The 19645-nt window shown below is 36.5% G+C and overlaps 1 protein-coding gene across 7 annotated transcripts in view; it reads right to left on the bottom strand.

Annotated features, from left to right (window-relative positions):
* The window catches only part of RYR2 (ryanodine receptor 2), a 375228-nt gene that overhangs the window by 200180 nt on the left and 155403 nt on the right, over positions 1–19645 (bottom strand). For all 7 annotated transcript variants that reach the window (XM_030499610.1, XM_030499611.1, XM_030499612.1 and 4 more), the window contains 3 exons: positions 14209–14308; positions 11378–11474; positions 2547–2621 (listed from right to left, as the gene is read on the bottom strand). In XM_030499610.1, the coding sequence (XP_030355470.1) occupies positions 2547–2621; positions 11378–11474; positions 14209–14308 (272 nt within the window). The remainder of the gene's footprint in view (positions 1–2546; positions 2622–11377; positions 11475–14208; positions 14309–19645) is intronic.

Here is a 19645-nt window from a genome sequence, read left to right as displayed (position 1 = left end):
TTATCATCAAGAAAATGGATGTTTTCTGGTTATCTCCTATAAAACTCTCCTAATACATAATCTCAACCTTTTCCTTCACATAGGCTGTCTTGGTTCAGACTGAATTCCTCTTGAGAGAAGATATAGACCACCTATGGAAAAGGAGGATCACACTGTACACAAAGAGCTTAGATCTGCCAGTTCCCTCTCCAACATTTCATCTACCAGCAGCCAGGTTTGTTCACTCTCCCACAGCACTCTCCTTCCAGAAGTCAGCACACTTTAGGCACACTTTCATTTTTGCATACTACTTAAATAGCTAAATAAATCAATAAATCAAATACAAATTCTCCTAAAATAAGTTTTCAAAACTATTAGGCAAAGAATGCTTAAGTTAGAACTTACACAGGTTTCAGTCATTTTTGTTTTCCCTGACACATATATGTAGCAGATTAAAGCACTTACTTGCCTACGCAATATAAACATCCATTAGTTTAAGCATGTCCTCTAAAGAGTTGGCCACAGTGCACGCAAAGTATGCAGAACCAATTTGGCAAGGATTTTTAAAGAGCAGAAGTTTTTAAAATGCAAGAGCAGCACCTGGCTTCTGTTTTGTTATAGGATTTATTACACTTCACTAATTAAAATTCTAAACCTTTTCAGTTGTTGCTTTTAAAAAGGCCAAATGAATGAAGAGGTTTTCTGGGTTTCCCCTCAAGTATTTTTCTTTTGTAAATTAGTTTCTTCTGTTTAAGTAGAGGGGAGAGGACTTAATTTAGGGAGGAAGGAAATATGGAAGCTTTCTATCTTAGAAACACATCTTTTTTTTCAGGCTTCTACCCACTGAAGTCAGTATAGTCCACAAAAGCACATCTAGGTGTAAATATTCTAGCATAACTTCTGCTTCTCAATTAAGTAAAATGTCAGGTCATGAATCTCAGCTATTGTACTGAAGGGTCTAGCAAAATACATCAGCTCTGCTCCTTTCAAATTCTGGGCCATGCTGGGGAGCTGCCTTTTCTCTAGTCTGATTCAATTTTATCTTGGACCCAATAGCTATGGACCATAAGGAAAAGAAAATAATAAATGTAGTGCAGTTGAACCATGACTCTAGCTCATGCCTGCAAGACAGAAAAAAGGACAATTCATGGGCACTTACTAGAAAAGCCTTTTGAGCAGAAAGTATCTTATGAAGCCATTTCTGACTACTAAAAACTCTTTTCTGCAATGTGAGAATATGATCCCTGTCGCCTTTTGGTGCAACAGTATTTGGCATCCCATGCCAGGGCATCCCAAGAGGCAGTCTACATGACTGCATGCAGACTGCTCAGGCAATTTTTACAAGAGTTTTCCACTAATGAGGAAAGTTCACAAACAATTATTCCATCAGAATCATATAAAATTAAGAGAATTAATATTATATCTGTAGTTATTCTAGGAAGGACTAGAACTGATGGAGGGCTTCAGGTATGCATATACTATGTTATAAATTGAAGCATTTGCTTGAGTAGTAATGTGCTTGTAATTCAGCAATGAAAGAATAGCTATTAGAATATCATCCAGTAAAACAGGGAAGTAAGGGACTTGTAGAACAGCGTGTTGTTATTGCGATTTTATTTGTTTTTTCCTCATGGTAAGAAAGTCATATTCCTTAAAAAGAAAAAATACTGCTACCTTTGCTTAGTTGTTTTGACAGTTCTCAGAATTTCTCAGTCCTATATGCTCAAATATTTACACCTCAAAAGTATCAGATGCCTGTCAAAGTGAGATACATGACAGTCATAACAGAAACCTGTAGTTTCTCAAAATTCAACGCTGTTCCACGCTGCTTATTAGAGAAGTACATGCAATGAGGAAAATAAAAAGCCAGAGATCCTTCCACAGTTTCATAGTTGTCACTTAAGCACTCTCAAGTCAATTTTAGTCCAAAGGGAAAATCTCACTGCCCTATCAATGACATTTAACATCATCCAAATAAATTAAATGCATACATAGAAAACAGCATCATTAGGGTATGTAACCTTTCCCTAAGCTGCTCTGATTTAATCTCTAAAAGCAATCATTTATTAGCCACTAGAAATTTTATCATAAGCACGTATTTTAACAGAATTTATATGTAATTTTACAGTGCAATTACCTTAACAAACAATGTATAATTCCTTACTAACATTCCAATGCTTCTAACAATGCAAAATAGCATTTTCTTCCTGTAAATTTCCGCCTTTAAAGTCTTCCAAGTGGCTTAAACAAGTTAGGGGGTGGCACACATGAATTACTATTTCTGTTTATGTCACATACATGTGTTGAAAATATAAATTGTGAATTCACTGACAGCTGTAACAACTTCAGAACAACCAATCAAAACACGCACACCGTGTCCATTAACATGCACTCTCTATAAGAAGTTGTTTAATTTTCCATTAAAGTGATACAGAGCACTTTTTGAAGATTATTTTAGTATTGTCAGTCTGGTTTTACAGTTATCAATCTGATTTTATAGGAATGCTCTCACTATACAAGAAGTACCCTGTCAACAGACTACTTTTTTGGAAAGAGGTTTTACTTACGCAACTCTTAGAGTCTCTAGTCTCCAGAGGGAACGAGCATGAATAGACACAGCGCCACCTTCATAATGGACAGTTCTGAAAACCAAGCAAAGGCACAGACTAAATGCTCAGCTCTGTTGGAAGAATTAATCATATGTGTTTGTTCATTCAACTGCATCTCTCATTTTTGAGAGATGCAATTGTTTGCAACAATTATTGCAACTGTCAGATTCAAAGGTTATCAGACTCAAACCCAGCTCTTATCAATTCAGCCTTCAGACTTAATTACTCAAATTTTTATTTCCTTCAGCATCCATTAGTGCGATGTTCATAACAAAAAGATTTATACAGTGTTTGCTTAGGCATCTTTCTTAGTGTTTTAACGATAGAGAATCCAGGATTTCTTTTTTTTATTAAAAGCCTGATAATTGCAGTATTTCTAGATTCTAACAAAAGTTATTATGAAGATTTGTGATCACTGCATACATCTGACAAGAAAGTCAGTGTTTTCTCAGAGTTTATACTATTAAAATAATCATGCAACTTATTACACCAAATTACAAAAATCCACTTATTTGGCACTGTATTTTATTATCATAGCACCTGAAGTTTCACAACCACACTGATACAGCCTTCACATGTCAGATATTAACAGCTTCTTATTTCCAAATTTTAATACGTAATGATCCCTCTAGTTCCTGCATATAGCTAGAAATCTAAGTGCTTCTAAAAAAATCATTTAAGCCTAAAAAGAAATTTGGGGATTTTTTTTTTCTCCATTATTCTATGGACAGGTAAGTGATCTATATTGGATCCACAAAATGGTTTAGAATTATGGTCACCAAAAGCTCTGAGTAGATAACCTGGCTTCTTTTCAAAGTAAACACTGAGGAATGCAGTGAGTATTAAGTACCACTACCCTAGATTTACGCAGCTGTTCTTTGGACTGCTTCCTGCCTGCACCTTCATTTGTGCCCTAAGATACTGCCAGAATTATAAACCTAGGCCTTGCCTTTGGGAAAATGAACAAAGGAGTCACTCACGCAAAGGAGTGCTGTCATTATGCTTATCAGACCAAGCATGTCAGGGAACACTGCCAAAAAATGGCCTAGCTTTATGGATCGAGCAGATAATGTGATCTTTGGCCAAGATAAGGCACTGCCAAAATAGCCAGAGACATAACTTTAGGGAATATTAATACTGAAATTGTAGGCCATTGTTTGTTAGAAGCAATTTTTGAGGACCACAATTTAGGAATCAGGTACCTAGTACTTACTGGGCTTTAGCTTCCAAATCCCTCCTGTGGCTATAATACAGAGAAACTGAATGCTTAGCACAGAGGAAAACCCAGCATTGAAAGAGATTGTTCAAAACCAGAAGAAATAGTGAATTAGAATATACTTCTGAGTACTGTTAACCATACATGAAGCTACAGATGTGCTAAAATTCATCATGGAATACGTTAGAAAGTATTAAGGAAATAAACACTCTCAGACATTGCGAAAGAATGACAAATTATACAGGGCGAAAAAAATTAGTCTAAACACAAAATAAATATTTCTCACTACAATTACAGAACCACTCACACTGAATATTCATGACACATGTATAAATAGAAATTCTGGCACATGCTTCATGTACCAAGAAGTTGTAGGTGCATAATAAACATGTACAAAATCCTCCCCATGACCTTATATCCAATATTTTCTTCACGTATTGTCTTATTCATTTGTTGCAATGGTTGTGATGCCAGAAGCAGCTGACAGGTATTAGCAAGTCTCTCATATCTCTTTCACAGAAGGGAATGAAATTCAAAGTCAGTCTTATTTCTTATTGAAATTGGCCTTCATTAGTATAATAAAAGGAAAATGCTAAGCAATCTTGCATTCAGCTGCTTCTCTGTTCAGGCACTCTCCAGGCATTTGTTCAAGTTTTTGTTCTACAACTAATAGATTGGGTTTGTCTTGTAACATCTAAACAATAATAAATCAGATGTCACCCTGGTTGGCCTGTTTCAGCTGTGGACAAAGCAGGGGGGGGTATGTTTGTGGGGAGGCTGTGGTTGCTTTGTTTTTCTAAAAATCATCCTGGCTTATTTCAACATGAACCTTGCTGACAAAAATGCATTTGGAATTCTTGCACTCACATAATACAAAATTTAGACTGCTTCCTTTCATTTTATTCTGTGGTTTTCAAGTCATTATATATATCCGAGAAATAAGGTTGAAACAAAGGCTTAAATCTACCTGAACATTTCATTGTTAAGTTGTTACCTTGTTACTTTTCAGGGATGAAGTTCTTCTCACAGTGGAAACCCTGATACCAGTTTCTCAGTCTGAGCATCCTTCTAAAGCTAGCTTTGGATTACACATACCAGTTGGATCAGTGTAATTTTAAACATCTAAAAAACCTCCAGTTGTGAACTTAAAAGAATATTTCTCATGGGCGAAGTAGTTTTCTTTTATGGGACAGTCCATCCATTATTTCCTTTCTCTGTTCTTTAAAAGTGAAGCTATCAGTCACATAAGATGAGAAAATGGGAAAGAGATTGAAGTGAAGAATTCCTAAATAAAAATGTGCAATTTGTTTACCTAAGGAAATAAGAAGAATCCTGGGATTCTCTCTTATTTTCATTTAATGAATGGGTACAGCAGCAGCAGAGAGAGTGAAGGCAGCAAGACAGTGATAGCACTTTAGGGACAAAAGTCAAAAAGGCACCAGCAAAGCCTCAGCTAAAAAGTAAGTGACAGTAATGTGGAGGGAGACTGAGAAAGAGCTGGGGAGTGGAGAGCTAGAGATCAAGGATCTCAAGCAGAGAAAAAATGCACATTACAAAACCTTATTATGAAACTATAAGTAATGTAAATGCATGAGGAAATTAAAAGTAACGGCAAAAAAGGAGAGGTCAACAAGAGCTACAATGAGTGTTAAGTTTTCTACAAAGCTCGATACCTTACACCTTCTAAACCATACCCATAGGAGTAATCCTTGACTTTTTTTTTAACTCTTCTTTCCAAAGCAGTTTATCTGCGTATTCTACGTTGATGGATTAACGACATAACCACTTTTATTTCCAATTAAAATATCTATAAGGAATTCATAACCTTTGAGAATTTCAGTTCATCTTTACTCTAAACCTTAATCTAGTTAATTAGTTAAGTTTTCTGTCTATGACTGTATGTTAAATTTAAAACATCGTTCTTCTCCTGCCTGTACCATTACTCCATTTAATTTCCCTTAATACAAACAGTGACTAGAGCTGGAACTTGCCTCAGCACTTGTCCTACAGGGCCAGGGCTGTGATTCCAGCACCACGGACTGCACAAGGACGGCAGGCCTCCAGGACATTACTTAATGGTGCTCTCCCTGGCTTGTTCCCAGCACTCTCATCCAACTTTCTAAGATGGATCTGAGATTGCAAGGCAAAGCGATCGTAATCATCTCTCATCTCCCGTTACAATAATGAATTTATTAGACAGCTTTAAAATAGATTACCATATATCAAAACCCTTGGAGAAACATTATTGAATTCATCTTATTATTGTTCAGCAGAGAGGGCAATCATTTCAGTGAAATTCACTGACTACAAATGGGCATTAAATGAGGTTAAAGTAAATTACATTAAATGACAGTGTTTCAATACTGCTGAAATAGTTTTGGTTCAAGAACCTGTAAATCCTAAGTACCAGAGCAAGGAAATACTGAAGTAAAACTCAGTAATTTGGAATGAATCAGGGCACCACAAATATGGCATAAATAACAATATTGTACCTGGATTATACACAAATGAACAAATAAGATGTCAAAGTTCAAGTTAAAGAAATTATTTCACTCCCTTCAATGACACGCAAGGCCGTTCTGTTTCTGACTTGAAAAATTAACCATTAAAGAGCTCTAACAGATTTTTTCCAATTTCTAAAAGCACAACCATTACTATTCAAGGCTCATGGGCTGTTTTGGCCATAGAGGAAAGGTTACTGATTTATGCTGGGTGAAAACTTCCTCAGTTCACATTTTATTCATAAATAATCCTTCACATGCACCATATCAAGACGTATATTTTACCCATCTTAAGAGAACGGCATTGAAAGGAAAGTGAAAATGAGCTGGGTTGGCTAAGTCACATGGATTTTAACTTTTAACACTTTAAAACCCTGTGTATCATTTCTGAGACTAACATGAGATGTTCAATATAATTTACAAAAGCCTTAATGTAATATGTTTAACCCAAAGAAACTTTCAAAGGCAGGAATGACAAAACTACTTCTGAAATTAGGCTACACATACATATTTCCTCATGAAGGCCTATTCTCATTGGATGGTTTGAGAAACAGGGAGTCTGTTCCACTGTCATGGTTTAAGTCCAGACAGTAACTCAGAACCACACAGCTGCTCGCTCACTTCCCCCTCTTCTTCCCTCCCCTCACCCCCAGAGGAGAATCAAATGAATGTAAATCCCACAGGTTGAGATAAGAACAGTCCAGTAACTAAGTTACAATACGAAATTACTACTACTACCACTAATAATGATAAGGAAAATAACAAGGGGAGAGAATATGAAAGTAAAAGGGGAAAAGGAAAAGAAAGCAATAAGCACAACTGATACACAATACAATTGCTCACCACCCACCAGCTGGTACCCAGCCTGACCTGAGCAGCTGCTCGCCCACTGCCCCCTTTCTTCTCTCCCCCCCCCACTCCTGGAGGAATGGGGAGGAGAATCGAATGAATGTAAATCCCACAGGTTCAGATAAGAACAGTCCAGTAACTAAGCTGCAATACAAAACTGCTACTACTAACCACCAATAATAATAATGATAAGGGAAAAAACAAGGGGAGAGAATATAAAACTAAAAGGGGAAAAGGAAAAGAAAACAGTAAGCACAAGTGATGTACAATACAACTGCTCACCACCCCCTGACTGATATCCAGCCTGAACCAAGCAGTGATCTGGGCCTTTCGGGTAACTGCCCCCAGTTTATATACTGGGCATGACTGGCAGAGCATGAGACTGAGAAGTCCTTGATCAGAGTAAGCATTACTTAGCAACAACTAAAAACATCGGTGTGTTATCAGCACTGTTCTCAGGCTGAAGTCGAAAACAGAGCACTGCACCAGCTACTAAGAAGGAGAAAAATAACCGTCACAGCTAAACCCAGGATATCCACCTCAAGTGATACTTTGCAAATGACAGGAGCACTTTGCTCTCTCTCACAGGTAATTTCTTTCTGTAATGATATATTTCTGAAGGGTCCAAACTGCACCACAGTCCTCACTATAAAATACATACTGCAAATCAAAATGCAAATTAGTTGCAATGAGAACACTCATGGTCCCCTTCTGCACTAGAACTATGAATACTCACAGCCCTACTCCTGTATGGACTTTAACTTCTAAAAGAATATGAATGATGGGCTATAATAAAAAGGAAGCATCACAACACAATCAAATAATTTTGATTACATACTTCCACTGCTATCTGCCATTAGGTTTTGGGTACTTCTAAGTAACAAAAATGAAAAACAAACAAACAAAACCTCACACACACACAAAAACACACCCACAAAGTAATCCAAAATTCTACAGTCATGCAAAGTACTGTATTAATAACTAGTTGACATTTTTACAAGAAAAGAAAAAATTACAGACATAATACAACATCAAAAATGTAGTAAATTCCTCTTAATTGAACAGAAAAACGGGGGATGTTGACTGATTCAATTGTAATGGGGAAAATATCAGCTTGTTTATTGTAATATTTTTCAAATCTCTGCTGCACAACCTGAGTTTATTATGAACATTTCTTGCAAAATTTTTTAATTAAAAGATTGAAATAATGGTAAACAATTTCACAGAAGCATTGCAATGTATACCTGCTCTAAACAACAACTTAGAGTAACTTTATTCATTCCTTTGATATTATAAATTCACAAGTCTCAATATATAATTACAAAATAAGGGCTTAAAAAAAAAAAGAGAGAGAGAGAAAGTTTCACAATTTCAACATGAAATGATGCCAAATGAACAAAATCATCCTCCTAACCAGTCTCTCACCTCGGGCACACACCTGGCTTTTCCTGTGGTAAAAATTGGCCCTGAACATTGCTCTTTTTCCACTGCTCATTGTGCAATTACATCTCACCACTCAATACCAAAGCCCCTCTTCAACAAATACAGTGATTCCCCCCTACCTCCTAGTGACCATGGTAGCACAGTATAAGGACCACATGTCTGGACACACAAGCTCAATAACCAAGCAAGGAAACAGTCTATACATTCAGAAAAAAAAAAAGTGAAACACAGAAGAGAATTTAATAAGCTGCTTCTATGACTATTTCTGCCCCTCGTACTAGGCCTCTTCCAGTGCAGATATGGCTGACCTTGCCTCAGAGAAAGCTTTGTTAGGCACTGTAAGCATGAACACACTATACACACTGTCACTGTTCATAAGCATCCACTGTGCTAAATGCTGCTCCACGAGAGTATAAACAGCTTAAGAATGTGTGTTTTATTTTGGACTTGTGGTAATCTTTGAAACAGTTTTATACTCAAATTTATGTAACTGTACCAATGCCCTAAGAATAGAGAAAAACAGCAGTTATTTTCAGAAACTGCCTAGGAGGTTCCTTCGCATCAAAACCATTTATTCATTCCCAGGATTAGATACCAGGTGACATTATAGAATAAAACTGTTATTTTAGGACTGTCTGATCTTCTATTTATTCAAAAAAGAAAAGCATAAAGAGGAGGCCTTTGCAGAAAAATAAAAATGAGATAGAGGAATTAGTGAGTCACAACAGAGATGGAACTTCTCTGTGCTCCTTTATGCTGCCATTCTCCAGAGCAGAGCTGCTCTTCAGGCATGTTCTGGTACAAAGCAAACCAAGCACAACCACAGTAATCTATCACCAGACTATTTCAAAAGGCAATGAAAGGATAATATGGAATTATTATACTCCAAATATATCATACTTTACCATGCCGTTTGTGCAAAAGTTACAGAACTTAAATGAAAATGAAAGAAACACTAATTTATCTTACAATGTCCTACTTGCCAAAATTACCCCTACTTTTAAATAGAGTCCTACCAGCACTTAAATACCATCTATCAAAACAAGATATGCATACATATTGAAAAGTGAAAGGAGCCAAACTGTCCTTTTAGATATTACTTTGAATAAGCAAGTAAGCTAGAGTCCTAATAAGAGATAGAATTATAAAGGCTTTAAGTAATAACTAAATGCACTTATAATTTAAGAGAATAAGGTGTCGGGTACAAAGCAATTATACCTATACAGGAAATATTAAAACAACTATATAGGTAGCATTTGTTGTCTACTAGCATTGTTTTTTGTGGGGTACTAGACTGATAAGGGAAAATGTAGGCAGTGCAGAAAGAAAAATAAGGATCTGTTCTGTTTATAGCACTGGCCTGCAGCTTAAGAAATGAACCTTATTCTTCACGTTATAGGACACAAAGATGCATCATGTAAATGCACGAGCAGGACAAATTAGTTTTTTCTTGACTTCCAAATTCACACTCCTTCATTGCGATTTATGTATAACGTTAGCCTCGTTGAAGAGATTTGTAGTGTGTTCTTAAGCGTTCATTACTGAAGTGCTTGATCATCCTATAAATCTGGAATTACACTGCAACTACAGTTTTTAAAAGAAATTTTGCAGGATTTAGACTGAAGTAAAAGAAAACATTATAGGATTCTATTTATGTATCATCTAATCTTTTAATTAATCATTTTAAGGGTGAGGATAATAATAGCAGCAAAAAACATCCAAAAAAAATGGATCTATCACATAGTAACTAAAATTAAAACATGAACTGATCACATTTTAAGTCTCAGCATTTTGAAGTATCTATCTTCTGTGTTTAAAATTATTCCCTCGTCTAAAAAAGAGAAATAGCCAGGAAGAATTAGCAGCTGTATAAGAAAACTCTTAAGTTTTTCTCATTACTATTTAAAAATTCACAGAAGATTTTTGCTATATTTTTATGAGAGCTTCCAATGTCTTGCTCTTATCTTTACAAATAATAAAATAGAAAAAAAAAATTCATTTCTATTTGCAAACCAAGAAAACTAATTTGGAAATGTATGAATAGCATATTTTTTTGTCATGGAAATGAAGCTACCCAATATGCTGCATTAAACAAACTATCCCAAAATCAACATCATCATTTAGCAGTCTTCAGACTGAAGGTAGGAATAAATCATATGACGCTGCCCTACTGAAAAGCAGCTTAGGCTATATTTTATTAGAGCAAATAAACAGGACTTTGATTCATCCATGTAATCACTCCACAGAGACATGCCACTTTCAGTGCCAGTCATCTCACCAGTTGGATTTATTGGTTAACTCCATACTGAGCTGTTATCACTTCTCCACTCCCTTCTAGGATTCTTTTAGTCAAAAAAATAACCATAACTTAAGTTCTAGACTACCACGACAGGTACATTTGAGATCAATACCCAGATCAGCAGCCTTGAAGGACTGGGTAGTATTCTTAACATACCCTGTCCTGAGGAATTTGTTGTGACTACAGAAGAAAACAACACTAAAGAAAGCAACACATTTCATTCACAGTCTTTTTAAGTCAGTAGAGATGACAATAAGTTGTCAAAAATCATTACTGCTTTTACACCTGGTAAGTGAAATCAGACTTGAACAATACTAAAAGGAAAATGGAAGAGGCTCACGTCCAAAGTTCATCTCAACAATATTACTCCTTATGAGTTATACATCCCATCAAAATATCCTTCAAAGATCTGTACTATCAGTGACATTTAATACTGATTCAGCAACATTTGTTACGATTCTATTATAAGCTAGAAACCTACCTTCTTTGTTCTTCTCCATGTTCACCTGAAGGGACTGTCAAACATTCATCCATGTGACCATGCAATAACCTCAGAACATCCCCTCCTATCAGATATCCTTGAATAAACAGAGAAAATCAAGTGCATTTGTCTGAACACAGCAACACGTAAAACTATAGTTCAAACTTTAATAAATACTATCAGGGTTTTGGGTTGTTTTTTTTTCTGTTGGTATTTTATCTTCCTTTAAAAAGACGGTCAGAAGGGGAGGGTGTCTTATACCCTGGGGAGCCAGCTGAACACTGTCAAGTGTGAAAAGCTCCAAGTCAGCAAGTAGGAAAAGGTGGATTAGGAGAGAGACACAGACAGAGGATTCTACAGTGTTAGCGCAACTCAGAAAAAGACTGATACAGTGGAAACAAGGAAGCCAATACTTCCCTCACAGATTACAAAGGAAGTGGAGCACTCTTCTATTTTACCTGCTGACTTTTGATTTAAGTTTAGGATTCCAGTGCATGCAGTAACAATGCAAAGATTGATTTAGTTAATGTTAACTTGAAAATCCTTTTAATGTCTCTGGGAGTTTTCTGTGAGAAAAACTTCTGGGAAGATTCACTGTAAACTCTGTTTGACTTAAGATTCCCAACCTACAATCACGATTTATTCGGACGCCAAAGGCAAACTCCTATACTGTCTAAATCTCCACTGCACCTGCAGGTTCAAAGCCAAGCACCTGGCTCTACAGTGTACAAGTACAGATATGTGTATTCATAAACTAAGGCACAGAGCTACATGTAACATCACAATATCTGAAGGGCCAGGACACTGAAGCCAGAAGCTGAAAATAAGGCTATAATTCTAATCAGTAAAGATAAAAACAAAACGGATACATTTCCTTCAGTCTTTTTGCATTAGAGTTGTACCATTAAAAAAAAAAAAAAAAAAAAAAAAAAGGTGTCCTACAAATTTTGTATTATAATCTAGTATTATTAACACTTGTAGACTTTAAGTGCAATTCAATGGTATTTTTCCAGTCTGACAAACTAAATGTTAACACTTGTTTGTCTCCTAATCTCATCTTCCCTTCTTGCTAGAAATATCAAATAATACCAAATTCTGTATTTGAGCAGGATGTGGTAACGTAATTCCTCAGCTTTAGTGTTATAAAGATTATTTAAAAAAAATATTGCAATAATATTTTCAAGCTATGTCTATTAACAAGTAATCCTGTGCAGTAGAATAGAACTGTACAAGGAAATGGTGTTGAAGACCCAACAGCCACCCTGTACGTTTCACAGGTTTATTTTGAAGCTACAGGAAATCTTTTTCCTGAATATTTATCAGGGAATATTTCAGGATATATTTTTTAAACCTTTGAAATCAATACCAAATTAGTATTTATGCAGCCAATTTTAGTATTGGATTTTTAAATTCTTGATTTTGACACAGAGGGATGTGTCCAGGTAACAGGAGTTACATATATTAATTTCCGCATGGACCTGTGTCCGTGTAATTCTGGAGATGTTCTGCCCCGAACAGCTTTTTTGGTTTTATTTTGTTTTGAAAGTACTCCCATCCATTTCACAGTACAGTATTAGCAGAATTACTTGATCTGAGTCTAAAGCTGTATTTTGACTTACACAACAAACTCACTTCTGCATAAAACAGTTTTGCAGAAATGCATGTAAAAAGAAATAATTTTCTTTTAACTACCTCCCTCAAATGTCCTAGTCCATTTTACAGACTATTTATCCGTTATTTTCACTACAAAGTAATTTCATTTAACTGAGTTTCACTTTACTAATCTGTCTTTAATTGGAAGTTTTGATTAAGAGAGGGTATTCAAGTGTAGTTATTCCTATTAACATTTTGTGTATGAAGATGTCAAAGCATTTTGCAGATACTAACAAAATTAGCTTTATTTTCCTCTTTTCCGTTTTTACGGAAATTCTCTAATTTGGATACAGTTTTACTGAGGCATATACAGTAAGGTCTTACGCACTGTCAGATTCATTCTCCCTTCATAACAAGACAACTTTGACTATAGCAACACTTGCCAGTTTTGCTAGAATAAGACCTTTGCTCTGATTCTTTCTGACACCAGTCAGCTGATATTCTCTAGAAAAGATACTACTTAACAAAGACAACATCTATACCTGAGGAAAGTGAAAATGAGAAGGCAAAGTAACAAAGAACAAGCAAACATGCACAGAAACACACAGCTGTTAAAATCATACTACATCATTTTCACATGATTTCCTGTGGGTATGAATGTATAACATGACACTATCATTGTGGAGTTCTGCTTCCCAAACAGCCAGGCAGGTCTCACTAGTGAGGTTCACCAACCAGACAGACGTGGCACAGCACAAACCTGGATCTCAGCTAATAAACTGCACTGACATTATTAACATGAATGCTATACCACTGCTGCCATCAGTGGGATGATGAGAAGAATGGAGTTTATAGGAGGGAGCAACAGGTTTGAGAGAAGGTTTTCTCCTTTCATCAACAGGAACAGCTTCTCCATAAATTTTAGGACACTTAAGCAATGCGCTACCTGTAACCATGACTGCATACATGAGAATAATCTGAGATAATATTTTAAACAAGGACCAAAAGCAATTTAAAAAAAAAAAATGTTATGAATGTTATCATACCTTTAGCAAAATGAGATTTGAATGAGCTGCTCAGAAAAAGTTATGTAGAAAACCATCAGTGTCATTTGTTTATTTATTGGATTGAATGTCTACATAACAGAAACCCTCTCCCACACTTGGCAGAATAATCTGATATTTCAGATATTTCATTTACAAATGGTCTTTCAATAATTAAAGTCAAGTCGATCTTACCTTGGGCAGCTTCACTTCCTGAACTAATTGGTGCTACACTCCAGAGCGTCTGCTGGAAGGCTGCATCAACATGTAAGCTACCATTGCCGTAAGAGAGATGCTAAAACCAGGAAAGAGAGGTTTTTATCTGGGGTTAATTAAAAATCTCACTGCAGTATACAAAAATAGTATCAAACATTCTCTTGTTTGTTTCATACATAAATTGTTCCTACTGACTACATAAGTAAACACAAAGTCAGACAGAATCATCAGCTGTTTGGAGTCTTACACCGCAGTGAATACTCCGAAGCCCTGATTATTACATGTAGCACGGTTCTTACACTGGTGGTGGTCTTTCTGTACACAATGGAATTTTCCACAGAGTTTCAATATTGAAACATTTGTCTGTATTTCAAGTGTAACTTAACACTTAATTATTTCTTGTGGGCTACTGGCTTCTTAAAACTGCCATCAGACCAAAGTAATCAAGTAATCCAGTAATTGACCTTGTAAGGCACTTAAGAGAGTTCCCAAGTACAGTAACATTTAGACGCTTTTATCAAAACTTTATTTTAAACTACTGGACAGTAACAGTGTTTATACAGTAGCATTGGTCTCTGTTTTTGTATGTTGAGACCAACATTAACACCTTCTGGGTAAAACTATTAACCATGCAAAAGACAAAAATGGCAATGGAGGTCAGAAGGGGGTAGATTCCCAACGACGTGCAAAGTTGTTCTGTCTTCCTGCCTGCACATCATCTAGCCATACAGCAGTACAAACAAATAGTGCATTGGCTAATTTAGAAGGCTCCCATAACAGCCAATGACATAGAAAGCAAGAGATCTCACAAAGCCATGTTTCCACCACACCAGTGTCATTCAGCATATGGAATAAGGATGTTCAAGGAATGAACTGCCACCCCACTTCTTTCCCTTTTTGCAGTTACATAGATTAGTCAATGGAAGATCAGGCTGAGAGACTACAATCCCCAGCACACCTCTAGTCTCATTCCTGCCCTGTGGGCCTTAGTTTTGTCAGGTTTCCTCTGAGATCACTACAGATTCCAGACAATGAGCAATTCAACCAGTGCAGTAAAAAGGAGTATTACTTTTTCAGGAAAACACATCAGAGTAGGCAAAAGAGGAAGAGGCTAAGTCCTCTGTCACTTTGATCTGCCATTAACAAAGCACTTCTTGTAACTGTGTGCTTTTTACATGTTAATGATCTTACTTCACACACAATGATATCAACTGAATTAACATTCCATATAATAGGTAGGACATTGAAGAAAAATACATTGCTGGCATCTCACTTCAGAGCACCTGTGATCTTTATCCATTCATTTGACTCCAGTTGCAGCTCTGATTATAACCCAGATGTCTCAAGCTGGCTCACCAGAGAATTACACCTTTAGGAAGTATGATTTAAATGACCTAATACAACACATGACCACCACAGCAGAGAAATCAAGAGTGTATCTATACAGTTCTCTTCTTTCCTTCAGTTCCTTTAATTGCTTGCTGCATCCTTTAATTTACAATTGAAGGCAGGAGTCCTGACATTTACAATTTGATAAGCTATGGTGTTTGTTCCCTGGAATCATCCATCCATAGCAAACAATAAAATGAACCTTTGACCATGTAAAGAAAGTACCCTGTCAATGGACATTCAAGGTTTAAATTACATCAAATGTATAGAAAAATCTCAACAGATTAGAGATGCCAGTCTTAATCCTGGCATTGCCTAACTTTTCAGTGCTGTACTTTACAATCTCAACATTGTTTTAAAGAAATCTGCTGCCTCTCTATAATTTAGTTGGAATTTACCTGCTTGGTATTGTACTTTCAGCACAATAAAACTATCAAAATGAAACTAATTCCACAACACAGTGTCCAGAATGTGGACGTGACACTCAGACTGAGTGGCAGTTTCCATACCTGCTACCTGCTTCAAACCTCCATAACCAGATCTTTGCTGGCTAGCATAGTATCTGCCAGAAGTAGCAGGTTGCTATTATCGACAAGGACCACATACCTGTCTTTTCAGGCATGCAGTAATATGTGCAAAGCAGAAATATGTTCTGGTCAGGAAGCCTCCTGTCTGTTCTAATCCTAGTATGGGTCTACACCATTACGAGCAGGTCCTTCAGCCTTCTGTCTCACCCAAACATCTTTTCTGCACTGGTGTCCAGACTCAGCCAAAAAGCTAGATTTTTCTTCCACACTAATAGACTAATGATCTCCTAAACCAGCATTTAACCTGCCATAGGTTTTTAACCACTTTACAGAATTAAATTATGGTAACTTATGAATACAGGTTAACATTACAGTCTGCTTCTTATAGTAGTTAACATTACTATAGGCTGCTTCTCAAGGATAAATTTCAAGACTCAAATCTCCCAGAATACCACAGGTTTCCCAACTGAATTCACTGTCGTGTTATAAACCCTCTACTGCTCTACAGAGAAGTCACACAATCACATCTCTGTTCCCAGGTCTTCCAAAAGAACAGTGTATTCAAGCTTACCGAAGAGCTAAGGAATCAGATGGTAATTTCCACAAGAACACTTTAGTTCTGATTGCAGCAGCAAAGCTGCATTTGCAATAGCTCTGAATATCTAGATGATGCCTTTTAAATTTCACAGTCAATCTGCACCAAAGCTTCTCTTCTCCAAAACATGCATGTGTGCAAAATTAAGACATAAAGAAAGGAAAACTTTTGCTTCAGGCTTTCTCTTGGTTAAGGTGTATCAATACTGACACCTTATCTAGCAGTGTCTATTTCTGTCTGCACTTTACATTATGATGCATATTATGCCTTCAATTTCAGGCCATTCCAATTAACAAGACTAGCAAAAGAAAAATCATAAAGAAAGTTTAGTTTCTGGTACATTTTGAGAACTGCGTACAAAGCAGAGTACTTCCCAGAATGCTTACGCACTGCACACAAAAGTAGCATCAACCACACTCCTTCAAAAGTTAGTACCATCAAGTACAGAAGTGGAAGCTACAGACATGATCCAATTCAATCTACTTCTCTTCTGTACACGGAGACTCTGACAGCCCTTGCTATTTCCCCTTTCTCTCTGTCTTAATTACTAAAAGGACCAGGACAGAGAAGCAGTTTCAAACCATACAGGCACCTATCCCTCCATGATCTCACAACCTCTGAGATGTTCCAAGACCATTCCCACCACGGGTACACAAATGAGAATGCAGGCAGAGTGAGGGGGAACACTTCATACACCTTTCTACTTTTCCTTTGTCAGTCTGAGAACAGGCAAAACAAAACCAGAAGATGCTGACACTGGAGGTATTTCTATCTAGGAGTAGAAGTGAAAAAGAATGTACCTGTACATTTAGCAAAACAAAACAAAAAAATCATAAAAAAACCCAAATGAACAAACAAAACCCAATCTATACTCCCTCCCTGCCCCCCCCCCCCCCTTTTTTTTTCTAATTTGGAAAGGGAAAACATTTTACATCAGAAAAAAAGACAAATTAGTAACCTTTAGCAAAAATCCAAAGGTTAAACTAGAGGCACTGTCTCTAGAACCAAAGATAACCATCTGTTATCTTTCCACTTTGCAGGTATAATTTCTATTAAAATTTATTACCTGAGTCAGTGAAAAACTATTCTGTAACACCAAGTATCATATTGACATTGTCAAAATAAATGAAAATATTCAGTCACAAGGAAGCGAGGTATTGAAAAGAACAAGAAACAATAACTGCATCTGTGTAAAGTTTTTATATCACTTTTTTGTGTTTACGTCTAAAAGTGGCAATACATTTATATTCATTGAAATGCCTCTGAATACTTTGAAAAGGGTTGAATAAATATTGGTAAACTTACAACTGCAGAATAAAAAGTTATTATCTAAGTTTTGACCCAAAGTAGGTAAAGCTCAGGAAATTTCAGACGGGTTTCAAGCTCTACAAAATCTTCCTTTCTTTGCATTTCTCTGAAGTAGTTTAAACAGCTGGCCAGCAAATCCACATGCAAAGAGTTTTTCCATTGATAAAGAGAACTGTCAGCACTAAACTAACCAATTTCAGCATAAATGTACCATCAGCAAAGGGAGACTATTAGCTAAAACCCACAGATACCCCAAAATTACCATTACAACTCAGCCATCAAGAATCACCTAGTCCACTGTCACAGAGCTGACAACAGGTAATTGCAGATGCATGGCAGGAAAGCATGAGGATCCATCCCACAGAGGGTAGAGGAGGGTAGTCTGCATTCCCCCTTTCTATATTAGCTTTTTTTCTGTTCTATAAGCACAAAAAGCCTGGAGCAAATCAGCTACTATGCTTCCACATGATTATCATTTAGTATGATTAGACACAACAGCTTTCATTAACAAATGCTAACTTTACAGAAGCCAGCATTAAAAGTTAGGAAATGACAAAGTAGCATATGGAAAAAGAATTGCTTCTGGTGAATACATCATATTACAGCCTTCAGTGGCATGATCCTGTACGATTTTTCCACAAGTGCTGCCTCATTGTGTATACAGGATAAAGGAGTACACTGCATGAATAGCTCCGCAGTGCTTCGTTTTCTCCTCAATCTTCAGTCTGCAGCCTCATGCTTTATTCAATATAGTCAATTCTTCAAAGCTTTGAAAGAGGATTATTAATTTCCTCATAGGCTTTTCTCTTGCTACCAACAATTACAGCATTTCACAAAACACAATTAATGAATTCATTTTCTCAAAATCCCAAAGGAGTAGCATTATAGCCCATTTTTCAATGGAGAATGGTGGTACAAAAGATTACACTAAGGAATTTTCATTAACCTAGGATGCCCAAGTTCAGGTGACAAGGATGTTTTTAATTCCCATTGTAGACTGCATTATATGCAGTTTAATGTTCAAGACGCATCTTCCATTTACCTCAGTTGCATGTATCAAGACTCAGCAACTCTAGCAGAAGGAGACCTCAGAGCCGCAATTCATGTAAGAAATATTTCAGATAAAGGATCAAGAGTTAGTGACCTCTTGAAAACGACCCTGGTATTAAAAAAAATCTGCTCAGCAAATTCCACAGCAGAGTGTGGTACAAAATCTGATTCACCAGGAAAACAATTAACTAAGCATCATACCACTGATTCTTCACCTGCAAGTCCTAGCTTGAAATTTCATCTTCAAGTTGCTTTATTCTGCAGCCTCTCTGCTACTCAGCCCCGACACATCCATTGAACATTTATCAACACTGAGATAGTGTTCCATAAAAACCTAGTGTGAGTGTATATTTAAGAGATTTCATAAAAATATATCAGTGCCATAATTCTTGCATTGTCTAATGGGCATGATTTTTTTCAAAATCTAAGAAATTATTTTTGTGGTATAATTTATATGTAATTTTTGTCTACTAAAAAAAAAAAGGGCACCTCCCCTCTCCCAGAGTTAAGAGTAGGTGGCATCACACTGACACCCACATGAACCACA

This window comes from Strigops habroptila, chromosome 10, assembly GCF_004027225.2.
Source record: "Strigops habroptila isolate Jane chromosome 10, bStrHab1.2.pri, whole genome shotgun sequence".
Lineage (NCBI taxonomy): Eukaryota > Metazoa > Chordata > Aves > Psittaciformes > Psittacidae > Strigops > Strigops habroptila.
The sequence above is the reverse complement of the archived record's forward strand: the minus strand, read 5'-3'. Positions and strand labels throughout refer to the sequence as shown.